The sequence below is a fragment of the Artemia franciscana genome, chromosome 16 (genome assembly GCF_032884065.1).
Source record: "Artemia franciscana chromosome 16, ASM3288406v1, whole genome shotgun sequence".
In the NCBI taxonomy this organism is placed as follows: Eukaryota; Metazoa; Arthropoda; class Branchiopoda; order Anostraca; family Artemiidae; genus Artemia; species Artemia franciscana.
The window spans coordinates 36,560,049-36,576,076 of record NC_088878.1 but is presented as its reverse complement, the minus strand read 5'-3'; the positions used below and the strand labels follow the sequence as shown (position 1 = coordinate 36,576,076).

At 35.8% G+C, this 16,028-nt stretch overlaps 1 protein-coding gene across 6 annotated transcripts in view; it reads right to left on the bottom strand.

Annotated features, from left to right (window-relative positions):
• LOC136037400 (guanine nucleotide exchange factor DBS-like) overlaps positions 1-16,028 on the bottom strand; it is a 211,100-nt gene that overhangs the window by 155,128 nt on the left and 39,944 nt on the right. Inside the window, exon 1 of one of the 6 annotated variants that reach the window (XM_065720145.1) lies at positions 11,590-13,942. The exons of 2 other annotated variants lie outside the window; for them this stretch is intronic. In XM_065720145.1, the coding sequence (XP_065576217.1) occupies positions 11,590-12,397 (808 nt within the window). In that variant the 5' untranslated portion in view covers positions 12,398-13,942. Of the gene's footprint in view, positions 1-6,958; positions 7,097-11,589; positions 13,943-16,028 lie in introns of those variants that run through there. 3 more of the 6 variants (XM_065720147.1, XM_065720148.1, XM_065720149.1) reach the window with 3 other exon arrangements.

Here is a 16,028-nt window from a genome sequence, read left to right as displayed (position 1 = left end):
TTCCTCATCAACGCCCCGCTCTTTACGCTAAAGTATGACTCTTTCTCTGAATTCTTCTTTTCAAAACAGTAAAAAACTTTAGCGTAAAGAGCGGGGCGTTGATGAGGAAGCAGCCTCTTTCATATACGAAGTAATTTCTGTGCGTTTTAAGTTTTAATGTCGCTCCTTACTTTCAGTTAAAAAAACTTGTTTTTTTTTTATTTAATTTCTGAACGTTTTTGAATCAATGCATGTTTTGATTTTGGCTCTCCGCAGAGGAATAATCAAAACGAAATTTGTATATTTTTTTTTTTTTGGCTCAATGGCTTTCTCATAATTTTGATCGAATGATTTTGAGAAAAAAAGAGCGGGGGACGAAGCCTAGTTGCCCCCCGATTTTTTGGTTAATTAAAAAGGCAACTAGAACTTTTAATTTCTTACGAATCTTTTTATTGGTAAAAGATCTACGTAACTTATAAATTAGCTTACGTAAAGAACTTTTGTATTCTCATGTTTTTATTACATATATGAAGGGATTCTCCCCATCGTCAGTACCTCGCTCTTTACACTAAAGCTTAAATTTTATCCCAATTCATTAAGAATGACCCCCTGAATCACAAAAGCCGTAGAATAAGTAGTTGAAATTACTGAAAATACTTTAGCGTAAAGAGCGAGGTATTAGAAGGAGGTGAGCCCCTCATATGGGTAATAATTTCTGTTTGTTTTAAGTTTTATTGCTGTTCCTTACTTCCAGCTGAAAAAGCTTTTTCACTTTTATTTTTTAATTGTTTTTTTTTTTTTAAATAATGCTAGTAAATCCTGCTCTCCCTTCATGGAAATTTTCTTCTCCCATTACAAATTCTCGAAGGAAAGTTCCCCCAGCATATCCCCCTCTTCTCAACCCCTCCCCCAAACCAAAAAAATCCTCCTGAAAACGCCTGTATACTTCCCAATAACCATTACTATATGTAAGCACAGGTCAAAGTTTGTAACTTGTTGCCCCTCCCACGGGGACTGTGGGGGAGTAAGTCGTCCCCAAAGACATAGTTATAAGGTTTTTCGACTACGCTGAATAAAATGGCTATCTCAGAATTTTGATCCGTTGACTTTGGGAAAATAATTAGCGTGGGAGGGGGCCTAGGTGCCCTCCAATTTTTTTGGTCACTTAAAAAGGGCACTAGAACTTTTCATTTCCGTTAGAATGAGCCCTCTTGCAACATTCTAGGACAACTGGGTCGATACGATCACCCCTGGGGAAAAGAAAAAAAAAACAAAAAAACAAAAAAACAAAAAAACAAATAAACACGCATCCGTGATCTGCCTTCTGGCAAAAAATGCAAAATTCCACATTTTTGTAGATAGGAGCTCGAAACTTCTACAGTAGGGTTCTCTGATACGCTGAATCTGATGGTGTGATTTTCGTTAAGATTCTATGACTTTTAGGGGGCGTTTCCCCCTATTTTCTAAAATAACGCAAATTTTCTCAGGCTCGTAACTTTTGATGGGTAAGACTAAACTTGATGAAACTTTTATATTTAAAACCAGCATTAAAATACGATTCTTTTGATGTAGCTATTGGTACCAAAATTCCATTTTTTAGAGTTTTGGTTACTATTGAGCCGGGTCGCTCCTTACTACAGTTCGTTACCACGAACTGTTTGACTTGGTATTAACCAAGTGACATATAGCAGTCGCCAATTCTGTCGGTCTGTCTGTCTGTCTGTCGGTCTGTCTGTCCCGGTTTTGCTACTTTAGGCACTTCCAGGTAAGCTAGGACGATGAAATTTGGCAAGCGTATCAGGGACCGCACCAGATTAAATTAGAAATAGTCGTTTTCCCGATTTGACCATCTGGGGGGGAGTGGGGGCCCGGTTAATTCGCAAAAAATAGAAAAAATGAAGTATTTTTAACTTATCAGCGGGTATTTGGATCTTAATGAAATTTCATGTTTGGAATGATATTGTGTCTTAGAGCTCTTATTTTAAATCCCGACCGGATCTGATGACATTGGGGGGAGTCGGAGGGGGAAAACCTAAAGTCCCGGTTTTGCTACTTTAGGCACTTCCAGGTAAGCTAGGACGATGAAATTTGGCAAGCGTATCAGGGACCGGACCAGATTAAATTAGAAATAGTCGTTTTCCCGATTTGACCATCTGGGGGGGGGAGTAGGGGCCGGTTAATTCGGAAAAATAGAAAAAATGAAGTATTTTTAACTTATGAGCGGGTGATTGGATCTTAATGAAATTTGATGTTTGGAATGATATTGTGTCTCAGAGCTCTTATTTTAAATCCCGACTGGGTCTGATGACATTGGGGGGAGTTGGAGGGGGGAAACCTAAAATCTTGGAAAACACTTAGAGTAGAGGGATCGGGATGAAACTTGATGGGAAAAATAAGCGCAAGTCCTAGATACATGATTGACATAATCGGAACTTATTTGTTCTCTTTGGGGTAGTTGGGGGGGGGGAGTAAGTCTTAAAAATTAGAAAAATGAGGTATTTTCAACTTGCGAACGGGTGATCGGATCTCAATGAAATTTGATGTTTAGAAGGATATCGTGTCTTAGAGCTCTTATTTTAAATCCCGACCAGATCTTGTGATTGGGGCGGGGAGTTGGGAGGGGGAACCTAAAACTTGGAAAACACTTAGAGTGGAGGGATCGGGATGAAACATGGTGGGAAAAATAAACACAAGTCCTAGATAGATGATTGACATAAACGGAACGGATCTGCTCTCTTTTGGGTAGTTGGGGGGGGGGTTAATTCTGAAAAATTAGAAAAAATGAGGTATTTTTAACTTACGAACGGGTGATTGGATCTCCATGAAATTTGATTTTTAGAAGGATATCGTGGCTCAAAGCTCTTATTTTAAATCCTGACCGGATCTGGTGACATTGGGGGAAGTTTGGGGTGGGGAGACCTAAAATGATGGGAAACGCTTAGATTGGAGGGATTGGGATGAAACTTGGTTGGAAAAATAAGCAAAAGTCTTGCATACGTAATTTACATAATTGGAACGGATCCGCTCAATTGCGGGGGGGGGGGGGGTAATTCTGAAAAATAAGAAAAATAACGTATTTTTAACTTACGAAGGAGTGATCGGATCTTCATGAAACTTCATATTTAGAAGGACCTCGTAACTCTGATATCTTATTTTAAATCTCAACCGGATCAAACGTAATTGGGGGGGGGGCATTTGGGGGGACCGGAAATCTTAGAAAATACTTAAAGCGGTGAGATCAGGATGAAACTGGATGGGAAGAATAGAAACCTGTCTAAGATACGTGACTGACATAACTGGACCGGATCTGCTCTCTTTGGTGGAATTGGGAGGGGGGAGGTAATTTTGAAAATTGAGGTATTTGTAACTTACGAAAGGGTGACCAGATCTTAATGAAATTTGATATATAGAAGGATCTTGTGCTATAAAGTTTAACTTTAGGTTCTGACCTTCTCACAAGTGCCAAATGAGCTCTTGGCTCTTGGCTCTTCCGACCTCGTACCATATGAGCTCTCGGCTCTTCCGACCTCGTCCGAATGAGCTCTTGGCTCTTCCGACCTCGTACCATATGAGCTCTCGGCTCTTCCGACCTCGTCACAAGTGCCATATGAGCTCTTAGCTCTTGTTTTATTATCTTTACTGATAGGAATAATAAGCGTATTAGATCCCAATTCTTTAAGTATGCGAAGTATATTTTGGGTTTACCACCTTGGAAAAACAACACTAGAGTTTCAGCTAAGTATAATTTGTGCAACCCTGTAATGATTGTAAAGAGACGAAAGCACCGGTTTGCTTCATCATTCGATCATAAGCATAGTCTTTTTCAAGCTATTAGCCAGCGCCTCTGAATGTAGTGTTTATTTATTTTCTGTTTTAATTAAATTTAAAAAAAATAAGTTTTTTAACTGAAAGTAAGGAGCGACATTAAGACTTAAAACGAAAAGAAATTACTCCGCGTATGAAAGGGGCTGTTCCCTCCTCAATGTCCCGCTCTTTATGCTAAAGTTTGACTCTTTCTCTCAATTCTACTTTATAAAACAGTAAATAACTTTAGCGTAAAGAGTGGGGCGTTGAGGAGGGAACAGTCCCTTTCATACACTACTTAATTTTTTTACACTATTTATTTTAATGGTTTTCAAACCGTAACTTCTATATTAAGCTGGTGATGATCACTTTCTTTTGAGTTCCCTATTTTCTTTGCTTTCTGTACTGTCAGTTAAATTATTTTTTATATATATTCGAAAGATTTTTTTCGTTTTACGGATAGTTCGGAGAAAACTTAAGATCACGTTTTTTAGGCTAAATTCACAAAAAAAAAAATACCGCCCGGATGCTTTTATCAGTTTACAAAATTCACGTTTTCATTTAGGTCTACTATTCTATTATTCTAAAGACTTGTTTTCATAATCCCAACAACAAAAATTTAGTAAAAGTAAGAATATTTATTGTCATTACGCGATTAAAGTCAAAAGTGTTTCTAATGAGTTTATTTAAACATTCAAAACGCCGCTAGAAAGATCAAAAACATCTAGAAAGATAAAACATTCAAAACGCCGCTAGTCGAAGGATTGAAGCAAGAAGTCTGAAAAACTTGATGAATGTTTGATTTGTATTTATTCAAAAGTAAGCCCAAAAACAGATTTAAGATATAATAGAAAAATGTGAAATTTGATTAAAAAAAACAATGAAATTTTACGTTTCCTATGTCGGCATGGTTTCCATTAAGCTGATACTTAGCCTTTTCCTCGCAGGAATGCTAAACCATTTTTAATACTGTCCTTTCTTAAACTTTAAAAAAAAGTTCTACTCGGTTTACTCAAGAAAAGATTTTTGGGAAAGTAGATCTGTTGTAAAAGATCTGCGGCAAGACCGCCCAATTAATTCTAGATAATTGACAACACAAACTAAAAAAAGCTTACAATGGATTTTAAGGGGTGACAGCAATGATTTGGCTCAGACGAACAGGAATTATTCCTTATACAGGGGGATTCCTCCGTCCTCAATCCTCGATCCTTACGCTAATATTTCTCAAGTCTTTAGAAAAATATTTAGAATATTTTAGAGTTTTGGTTACTATTAGGCTGTGCCGCGTCCTGCTTACATCCTGTTGGGTACCACGAACTACTCTATTTTCAAAACGTGAAAATTTTAAGGCTTAAAACTACCCACCAAAAGTAAAGAAAATTTTTCTGGTTAAAAAAAGGGAAAAAACTCACTGAAAAGTGTACTGATCTAGATGAAAATTATGTTACTCGATTCTGCCTCTTAGAGAATCCCATTGTAGAAGTTTCAAAACCATATCCATAAGAATGCGTAAATTTCAATGATCAGAAAGGCGTACTTACTTTTTCTTTTTTTCTCAGGGGTGATTGCATTGAAGCAATGGCCATAGACAATTGGGGGAGAACTTCTCCGAAGTTAAAATGAAAAGGCATTTTTAAGTCGCAAAAGATATTTTGCTACAGAATATGGCCATATTTAAGGCGACTGAATTTTTTAGCTTATATTTATAGGAGCCCCATTCCGCCTGAGCCATGATCCATGACCTAACTTACTACAGTAATGGTCGTTGTTATACACAGTAATTGTTAGTGGGGAATATTTCCGAGAACTAACACAAAATTGATTGTAGCATTTATTAGTAACGGTTAAAACAGTGGAAATAAGGCAAAGAATAGACTTTGCAATACGGTGGACAAAAAGATTGATAAAAATGAAATAAAATGTGAAATAAATGAGAAAAAAGTGAAATAAACGGCTGGTAATTTGATTCAAAGCCAATGCATGATAAAGGTGTGGAAGCGTTTCAAAGGGAGAGGTTTAAGAAAAACCAAGCTTAGTGATAGAACACTAGGCATCACCCTATCGCCTTTGCTACCAGCTAACAAAAAATTGTTAGTAACATTCGGGACTGTGAAAATAGTCCTTGCATAGTCCTGGTAACATGGTAATATAAAAGGCTGACAGACCTGTATGTCAATTCACAAAAATGTAGGGGGTGGAATTTTCTTTTTTTTTATGATGATACAAAACACATGTTTTTAAAATCTAAGAAGGAGCATTTTCGTGTTTTTCAATTTTTCAATGGAAAAAAAAAACAAAAAAGGTATCTTTCAAAATTTAGGTAGAGATTACCCCTAAGTACCCTCCGACCACTAATCAATTAAGGCTCCAGTTGGTAGAGGAGAAATGAACAAAGACAAGTGGATGTTGTAAGGACTGATAACTATTGTGGTAAAAGGGGTATTGGTATGAAAAGCAGGTAGGTTTAAGAAGTCTAAGCTTGGCGAAAAACCAAACCACCAAGCAACCTCCCCCCTCCCCAAACCTCTTCGGAGATGATCATTTGCACAGATTAGTAGTGGTTATCACGAACCATCACTATGTTTGCTCCACTAAACACAACTTTGCCGCTTACTCGTTTTAATGTTTGCTAACTTTATTTTATTTTAGGCTTATTTTGTGTATTTGCTCCTGTTTTGTTCATATTTGTCGACTGAAAACACAGCGCGTTTTTTATCTACTGTCGCTGGCATGCGTAATGCTCGCATCTGAAGTTTTTATTTCCTGAGATAATGGTTAAATGTAGTTTTCTGAACTACTTCAAAGGGAAGGTCAATAGGACAATGTTAAACCACATTTTGGTCCCCCCCCCCCCATCAGTAATGAAAGAATCTTAATTAAGAAAGAATTCTTAAGAAAGAATATTAATTTGAAAGAATCTTAGCAAACTATTTTTGACAAGTCCCTCAAACATATGAAAATATCGGATAAAACCTTTATGCGTGGCAGGGGCGGTATAACCTGTTTGTCTGGTAATTTGCAACCTGATAAAATGTGAAAATTTGATATTTCCTATATGATAGCTTCTATAAGATAAAAAAAACTGTCGCATCTCAAAAAAGGAAAAAATATCACGCATCACTATGTCTCGGATTTTGAGTTGACAGAAAAAAAAGATTAATAGTAGTTTTTTCACCACTTCGAACAAATTAAGAAATCACAGTAGTTTCGATATAATCCATCAAATAAATCCGTTCACTTTCTAATAACATGTGCTTTCACCCAAATTTATAAACAAACAGAATTTATATGTAACACATTGTCAAACTGCTTCCAGAATGAAACGAGGAACAATTTCTTACTTTCATCCAGAAATAACTTTGGAAAGTATTTTAAAAGATATCTGGAACAGATGGAAGGTTTTCTTTTTGCGTGCGTCCTGTCGCTTAGGAGCTACTCTCAAAATTAATGAGCCTAATTAGACATACACTTTCGTGTAGTTTGCCGACCTGTGACCAGGAACTCAGTCTTATTCTCGTTAAATCGAAGGCCGATAAGTTTATACTCCCTATCGAGAATTAAAAAAATTTCCTCAATTCCAAAGACTGCTCTACTATACCAAGGATGTCATCCGCACAGTTAGCTAGTGAAACATAAATAGCTTTAAATATACATGTGGTTAGAACATTCTGTTGTGGTATAATGACCGCATTATTAAACAGGGGCTGCTCTAACCCCCTTCCTAAGGTAAGGTGTAAACGAAAATAACACAGAATGTATTCAGATGTGGGTCTGAGGTTTGCTGTAGGACTCAATCAGCATTAATTATCTGTTTTTATCTTTAGCCTAAAATCGCAGATAATAACAGATTTAACCCCTAAAATAATTGTAATCAAACAGTTCGTGGTAACGAACTGTAGTAAAGAGCGACCCGGCTCAATAGAAACCAAAACTCTCAAAAATGGAAATTTGGAAAAAATTACACCATCAGATTCAGCGAAGAAGTTCCAAGCTCCTATCTACAAAAATGTGGAACTTTGTATTTTTTGCCAGAAGGCAGATCACGGATGCGTGTTTATTTGTTTGTTGTTTTTTTTCTTTTTTCTTTTTCCCATGTGTGATCGTATCGACCCAGTTGTCCTAGAATGTTGCGAGAGGGCTCATTCTAACGGAAATGAAAAGTTCTAGTGCCCTTTTTAAGTGACCAAAAAATTGGAGGGCACCTAGGCCCCCTCCCACGCTAATTATTTTCCCAAAGTCAACGGATCAAAATTCTGAGATAGCCATTTTATTCAGCGTAGTCTAAAAACCTTATAACTATGTCTTTGGGGACGACTTACTCCTCCACAGTCCCCGTGGGAGGGGCTACAAGTTACAAACTTTAACCAGTGCTTACATATAGTAATGGTTATTGGGAAGTGTACGGGTGTTTTCAGGAGGATTGTTTGGTTTGGGGGAGGGGTTGAAAAGAGGGGGATATACTGGGGGAACTTTCCATCGAGGAATTTGGCATGGGGGAAGAAAATTTCCATGAAGGGAGCGCAGGATTTACTAGCATTATTTAAAAAAAAAACAATGAAAAAATAAATATGAAAAAAAAAATTTTCAGCTGGAAGTAAGGAGCAGCATTAAAACTTAAAACGAACAAAAATTATTACCCATATGAGGGGCTCACCTCCTCCTAATACCTCGCTCTTTACGCTAAAGTATTTTTAGTAATGTCAACTATTTATTCTCCGGCTTTTGTGATTCAGGGGTCATTCTTAATGAATTGGGCCAAAATTTAAGATTTAGTGTAAAGAGAGAGGTACTGACGAGGGGGGTGAGCCCTCTCATATGTGTAATAAAAACATGAGAATAAAAAATTCTTTACGTAAGCTAGTTTATAAGTTACGTATATCTTTTACTAATAAAAAGATCCGTAAAAAATTAAAAGTTCTAGTTGCCTTTTTTATTAACCAAAAAATTGGAGGGCAACTAGGCTTCCTCCCCTGCTCTTTTTTCTCAAAATCATTCGATCAAAATTATGAGAAAGCCATTTAGCCAAAAAAAAAAAAATATGCAAATTTCGTTTTAATTATTTCTCTGCGGAAGGCCAAAATCAAAACATGCATTGATTCAAAAACGTTCAGAAATTAAATAAAAAAACAAGTTTTTTCAACTGAAAGTAAAGAGCGACATTAAAACTTAAAACGAACAGAAATTACTTCGTATATGAAAGGGGCTGCTTCCTCATCAACGCCCCGGTCTTTACGCTAAAGTTATTTACTGTTTTAAAAAGAAGAGTTGAGAGAAAGAGTCAAACTATAGCGTAAAGAGCGGGGCGTTGATGAGGAAGCAGCCCCTTTCATATACGAAGTTATTTCTGTTCGTTTTAAGTTTTAATGTCCCTCCTTACTTTCAGTTGAAAAAACTTGTTTTTTATTTAATACATAAAAGGGACTAATATCCCAGTTCATGATCTCAATCACAATTTAAAATTTATGTTTTAGCTGTTTACAGCAATTAATTTGAAACAAAAGAGTGACATATGGCAAAATCCAATCGGAGTATATAATTTGGGCTGTATATTTACGCATTTGGAGTTGGTTAAAGTAAAGCGAAGCACTTTCAGGAATCATATAAGTAACTATTATAGGAATTTTAGGATTACTTATATCATCCTTGAATCACTTCACTTTACTTTAACCCCCCCCCCTAATAGAAAAATATATAGCCCAAATAAAATACATAATGACCCATAAATACCGATACAAAACAAACAGACTCAAACGAGCAACGAACAAATACAGACCAGTAAACAATGGTATAGGCAAAAACGAAAACGGTTCAAAGTCCCTTCGTCTCTTTTATAAATTAAATAAAAAAAAAACAAGTTTTTTCAACTGAAAGTAAGGAGCGACATTAAAACTTAAAACGAACAGAAATAACTTCGTATATGAAAGGGGCTGCTTCCTCATCAACGCCCCGCTCTTTACGCTAAAGTTTGACACTTTCTCTCAACTCTTCTTTTTAAAACAGTAAAAAACTTTAGCGTAAAGAGCGGGGCGTTGATGAGGAAGCAGCTCCTTTCATATACGAAGTAATTTCTGTTCGTTTTAAATTTTAACGTCGCCCTTACTTTCAGTTGAAAAAACTTGTTTTTTTATTTAATTTCTGAAGGTTTTTGAATCAATGCATGTTTTGATTTTGGGTCTCCTCAGAGAAAAACTAAAACGAAATTTGCATTTTTTTTTTTTTTTTTTTTTTTTTTTTTTTGGCTAAATGGCTTTCTCATAATTTTGATCGAATGATTTTGAGAAAAAAAAAGCGGGGGAGGAAGCCTAGTTGCCCTCCAATTTTTTGGTTAATTAAAAAGGCAACTAGAACTTTTAATTTTTTACGAATCTTTTTATTAGTAAAAGATATACGTAACTTATAAATTAGCTTACGTAAAGAATTTTTTATTCTCATGTTTTTATTACATATATGAGAGGGTTCGCCCCCTCGTCAGTACCTCTCTCTTTACACTAAATCTTAAATTTTGTCCCAATTCATTAAGAATGACCTCCTGAATCACAAAAGCCGTAGAATAAATAGTTGACATTACTAAAAATATTTTAGCGTAAAGAGCGAGGTATTAGGAGGAGGGGAGCCCCTCATATGGGTAATAATTTGTGTTCGTTTTAAGTTTTAATGCTGCTCCTTACTTCCAGCTGAAAAATACTTTTTCATATTTATTTTTTCATTGTTTTTTTTTAAATAATGCTAGTAAATCCTGCGCTCCCTTCATGGAAATTTTCCTCCCCCATGACAAATTCCTCAATGGAAAGTTCCACCAGTATATTCCCCTCTTCTCAACCCCTCCCCCAACCAAAAAATCCTCCTGAAAACGCCTGTAAACTTCCCAATAACCATTACTATATGTAAGCACTGGTCAAAGTTTGTAACTTGTAGCCCCTCCCACGGGGACTGTGGAGGAGTAAGTCGTCCCCAAAGACATAGTTATAAGGTTTTTAGACTACGTTGAATAAAATGGCTATCTCAGAATTTTGATCCGTTGTCTTTTGGAAAATAATTAGCGTGGGAGGGGGCCTAGGTGCCCTCCAATTTTTTTGGTCACTTAAAAAGGGCACTAGAACTTTTCATTTCCGTTAGAATGAGCCCTCTCGCAACATTCTAGGACAACTGGGCCGAAACGATCACCCCTGGGGAAAAACAAAACAAAAAACAAACAAACAAATAAACACGCATCCGTGATCTGCCTTCTAGCAAAAAATACAAAATTCCACATTTTTGTAGATAGGAGCTTGAAACTTCTACAGAAGGGTTCTCTGATACGCTGAATCTGACTTTTAGGGGGTGTTTCCCCCTATTTTCTAAAATAACGCAAATTTTCTCAGGCTCGTAACTTTTGATGCGTAAAACTAAACTGGATGTAGCTTTTGATGTAGCTATTGGTATCAAAATTCCATTTTTTAGAGTTTTGGATTATATTGAGCCGGGTCGCTCCTTACTACAGCTCGTTACCCCGAACTGTTTGAATGGCCTAAAGATTACCTAATTTTTTGTTTGTCGTGGACTTGGAATGAGGATAGTAACATATAATCGATTATCATTAATGCTAAATTGGGTTATGGAACAAATTTAATAACGCTGGTACTATGAATTGAATAGTCTATAATTAAGCCTCCCCTTGATTCTGAGAAATATATTCCCCCCCCCCCCTTAAATTTGTATAAATTTAAGGCCCTGTATACAGACCTAGTTACATATTTTCAGTAACACGATTCAGGGAATAATTTTGAAAAGGCTGAGGTATATTAAACAAAAAAAGAAATGTGTTACCTTGGGTCAAACGAAGCCTCCATCTTCCTGACTGCCTAACTTCGACATAACTAGGAGCTGACTTCATGGGTATACACATGAATACCTCTTTAGGTCTTTCAAGAAAAACTTGGTTAGGCTTTTCCCTTTCCTTCAATTCTTTGTGAAAATGTTGTCTCCCTTCACGTTTTAATTGTGAAATTCTTGGACTGACAGGCCCAGATTTGTTTTCTTCCTTAAAAAGCACACTTTCTATTGAACTACTAAATTCACAGCCACGCGGAAGGGAGATAGAATGTTGTCGTTTATGCCCTTTGGAAATCTTCTGTTGTCTTTCACTGTCTCCAGAGGTACATCGCATAGACTTTGCTCTTCGCAGGTCACTTTTTGGCTGAATAATTTCATCCTCACAATTGAGAATATCATCATCAAATATCCCTAATCCTATTGATATTTTACTTGTAATCCTTTTAAGATTCGATTGCACAAGAGATAAGCTGGAGCCGGATTTTTGAAGCAAATTGAAGTCCCAAGAATTTCGTCTGGAGTGTTTTGGATTAGCTGGTTTTCGAAAACTTAGAAACATCTGGGTCCGCCTTCGCATATCAGACTGGAAAGCTTGACATGGTGTAAAACTTCCCGCAGTGGAGATCTGACCGATTAGGGAGCCGTCTCCAGACTCTTTCTGTACAAAATCAATAGAAGAATCTAGACTCTCAAAGTCGTCTGTAAAGTAGCTTGAATCATATTGAGGTTGTGGAGTCGTCTCCCTCTTGTCATGTACTAAGTCAAGGTCTGCGTCAAGATTTTTTCCGCTTATATTCCCCATTCTCAAAAATTATGGTTTTTACGTCAATACAATAAAAGCAAAATAGCTAGATTCATTTTTAATTCAGCACTAAATTAAAACGCACTTTACTTACATGTACTGCGCTTCGTTTTTATGAAACGTATTTCACATTATCGGAAGTAGCGTTATTGTTCTATACATTATATGTTATCAAAATAACCGCTGCTAGAAGTCCCTATTTACGAAACTATATTCTAATTTCCACTACTAAAACATAGCACAATTCATTCGTATTAATTTTGCACGTAAAAAATGTTTAATGTCAATCTCCAAAACCTTAACGTTGCTCACACTCTCAGTAGACGTTTCTCACATAAAATCTGTATTTATTTCGTACAGATCCTTCAGTATCAATAAAACAGGTCTTATTCTTTTTGTCACTATTCCCACAATGTTTCACTCAGGTTCACAAAATAAAGTGCAAATAATCCTCTCAAACTTTACGCACTCTGTAACCCTACGTCATGCGCATTAATCACGTTGTTCTATTTTAGCGATGTTCATCACACAACGATCATAAAGTGTAAATCCTCCTTTTTAATGGTGCTTGCTCTTTAGATGCAATTTACGAACACAAACCACATTCAATAGGCCAAGAACCTTCCTGTTCACCACAAAAAGAACGGTTTTTTGCTTAATTAAAGTTGTTCCAATTCCACATATATAATTGAAAATCATTACCAGAGAAATTCACATCGATTTTGAGTTTTTGTGTTTTTGCTGCTTTCCGTCTTTAATGTATCGGGAATTTCGAAATTTCGACTTTCTTCACTAGTTTTTCTTTCACTATATTTATAGAGATAAAGATACTTAAATCGAAGGAAGTTATTTTCTGTTCTTATATAAGTTCTATATGTACAAATAAAACAGTAGTTACAGAATCAAATGAAATTGGTCTTGTCTCAGTATACTGAGATAGGCTATACTTTGTAAGTCCTAGTACAGCTTAAATCATAAATTAAAATGGTCAGTTTTAAATAGTTCTTGAAATTTCACGTTTAATACCTCGATTTTAAACCTTTAGTACCTTGGCTCAAAATTTCAAATGTTCAAAATGGACTTTTGAGTATCAACTTCCTTTTTTACAATCACGTAGTCATCCTGAATCACAAAGGCGTGAGCACAACAGGTACTTATAAAACTTTGCAATTGTGATTGCTAGCACAGCTAATTCAATAGCAGAATCAAGTTATAAATATCTTTCAATTGCTTTTATCAGCAATTCTTAGGGTCTGGGTAAATACTTGGTCCCCGCGTAATCGAAGCAAATAATAAATCACTATAATAAATCGCTAATAATAAATCGCTGCAAAAATTTAATCAAGCTGGAGCTGATTCGAACGGATAATCTTTTGAAGGCAGTAAACCTGAACGCATGTAGTCATTTTCCGCAAGTATATCAACTAGTTTTTATATATGCTTTGTTTTAGTTATTCCATTTTTATATAGTCACTTTATCTATTATAACTTGTTGCTTGTTCACAACTTACTACATTAATGTCTCAAACTCTTCTCTCCGATTACAACTCTATTGATTAGTGTGCGCGAGGCAAGGAAATACCCTCAGAGGAAGAAGGCGAACTATTCAAACCGCAATGATGATTAGCCATTGTTGTAGAGTACAAAACATAACGGAAGCAGGTGTCGTACATCAATTTGGAGGGTCAGGCTCATACAATAAGGAATAAAACAAAAATGTAAAGTGTTTTTTGCTACTATTGTTACAGCTAATCGCTGCTCGTAAAACAAAATTGGTGAGAAATGAAGTCCTACAGAAACTGACTGAGTTTAACTAAGAGCTGGGTACTAGGTTTTATGTAAATTTATATTTTTAGAAATGTTATTTGTAGTCTACTCTGTAAAAAGTTTTGAAAGTAAAAAGCTAGAAGTCCCTATTTTCGAAACTATGTTCTTTCTTTGGCTATTTTCTGGCTATGTTTGGCTATTGGCTCTGTTCCATGTTCCATGTTTTGGCCTTTCTCCAGAAATGTGTTTTGTTCTCTTTGACACTCGCTGAGAAAGTAGAAAAGCACATTGCCATCAGTTTACAAGAATGTAAGGGGGGCTTTAATTTTTTAAATGAAGGATTTTAACTTCGACTAAACTATCGAAATCGTAGGGTTGGTGAAGAGGGGATGCCTGCCTCCAATTTCTGCCACTGCTTCTGTTATTTTATTTTTGCCGTGTTTTTTGGCTCTACTATAAGGCACAAAAGCAGAACCACAATGAGTAAAACTACCTAAAATAGATGGTAAATACCTTGGTAAAAGGTATTTTCAAATCTAGAGGGGTCGTGGAATGGAGCTTTCAAACCAAACAGTAAGAAATCTTATTCTTACACTTACGTTTTCTTGTAGACAAGCTTTCAGACTAAAATACTTTCTCTTCAGAATCACATAAGTGCAAACTCGGTAAAAATTACTTTCTGTCTTTGAAAAACACCATTTTCATCGCTTGGCAGTTGATTTTGGCTGGTGACAACGATATCAAACTCAGAAATTTTTCCTCAAAACACAGGAATTTGAAACAACAGCTATCAAAGCCCAACTGGTAAAATGTCTGTTCATTTTTCCATCAATATATCAGGCCTAAGACTCCCATGCATTCTTGTATTTTATTGTATTTAATTATATTTTCTGGTCCGAATCTTTTTTGTAGTAAATAAATTTGTTTTTCTTAAGAGACTTACATACATTTTGTCAACTTCTTCCATAAAAATGTTTTTACTTTTCTTTCAACCAGTTCGTGGTAACGAACTGTAGTAAGGAGTGACCCAGCTCAATAGTAACCAAAGCTCTGAAAACGAAATTTTGATACCAATAGATACATAAAAAAATTGGGTTTTAATGCTGATTTTTAATATATAAATTTCATCAAGTTTAGCCTTACCCATCAAAAGTTACCATCAAAAATTTGCCTTATTTTCGGAAAAAGAAGAAACACCCCTAATAGTCATAGAACCTTAATGGAAATCAGATCAGCGTATCAGCGAACCCTACTGTAGAGGTTTCAAGCTCCTATCTACAAAAATGTGGAAAAAAATCTTTCAGACAGTTCGTCGTAACGAACTGTAGTAAGGAGTGACCCGGCTCAATAGTAACCAAAGCTCTGAAAACGGAATTTTGATATCAATAGATGCATAAAAAAATTGGATTTTAATGCTGATTTTAAATATATAAATTTTATCAAGTTTAGTCTTACCCATCAAAAGTTACCATCAAAAATTTGCCTTATTTTTGGAAAAAGAAGAAACACCACTAATAGTCATAGAATCTATTAATATAAATAGTCATAGAATGAAAATCACATAATCAGATCAGCGTATCAGCGAACCCTACTGTAGAGGTTTCAAGCTCCTATCTACAAAAATGTGGAATTTTGTACTTTTTTTGTCAGAAGAAAGATCACGGATACGTGTTTATTTAGTTTTTTTTTCAGGGATGATAGTATTTTGACTTGTAGATCGTAGTTTAACTCTTTGTCACAGTTTTACTTTTTAAAACAATAAAAAACTTTAGTGTAAAGAGCGGAGCGTTGAGGAGGGGACAGCCAGTTTCATGTGCGGAATAATTTCTGTTCGTTTTCAGTTTTAATGTCGCTCTTTACTTTC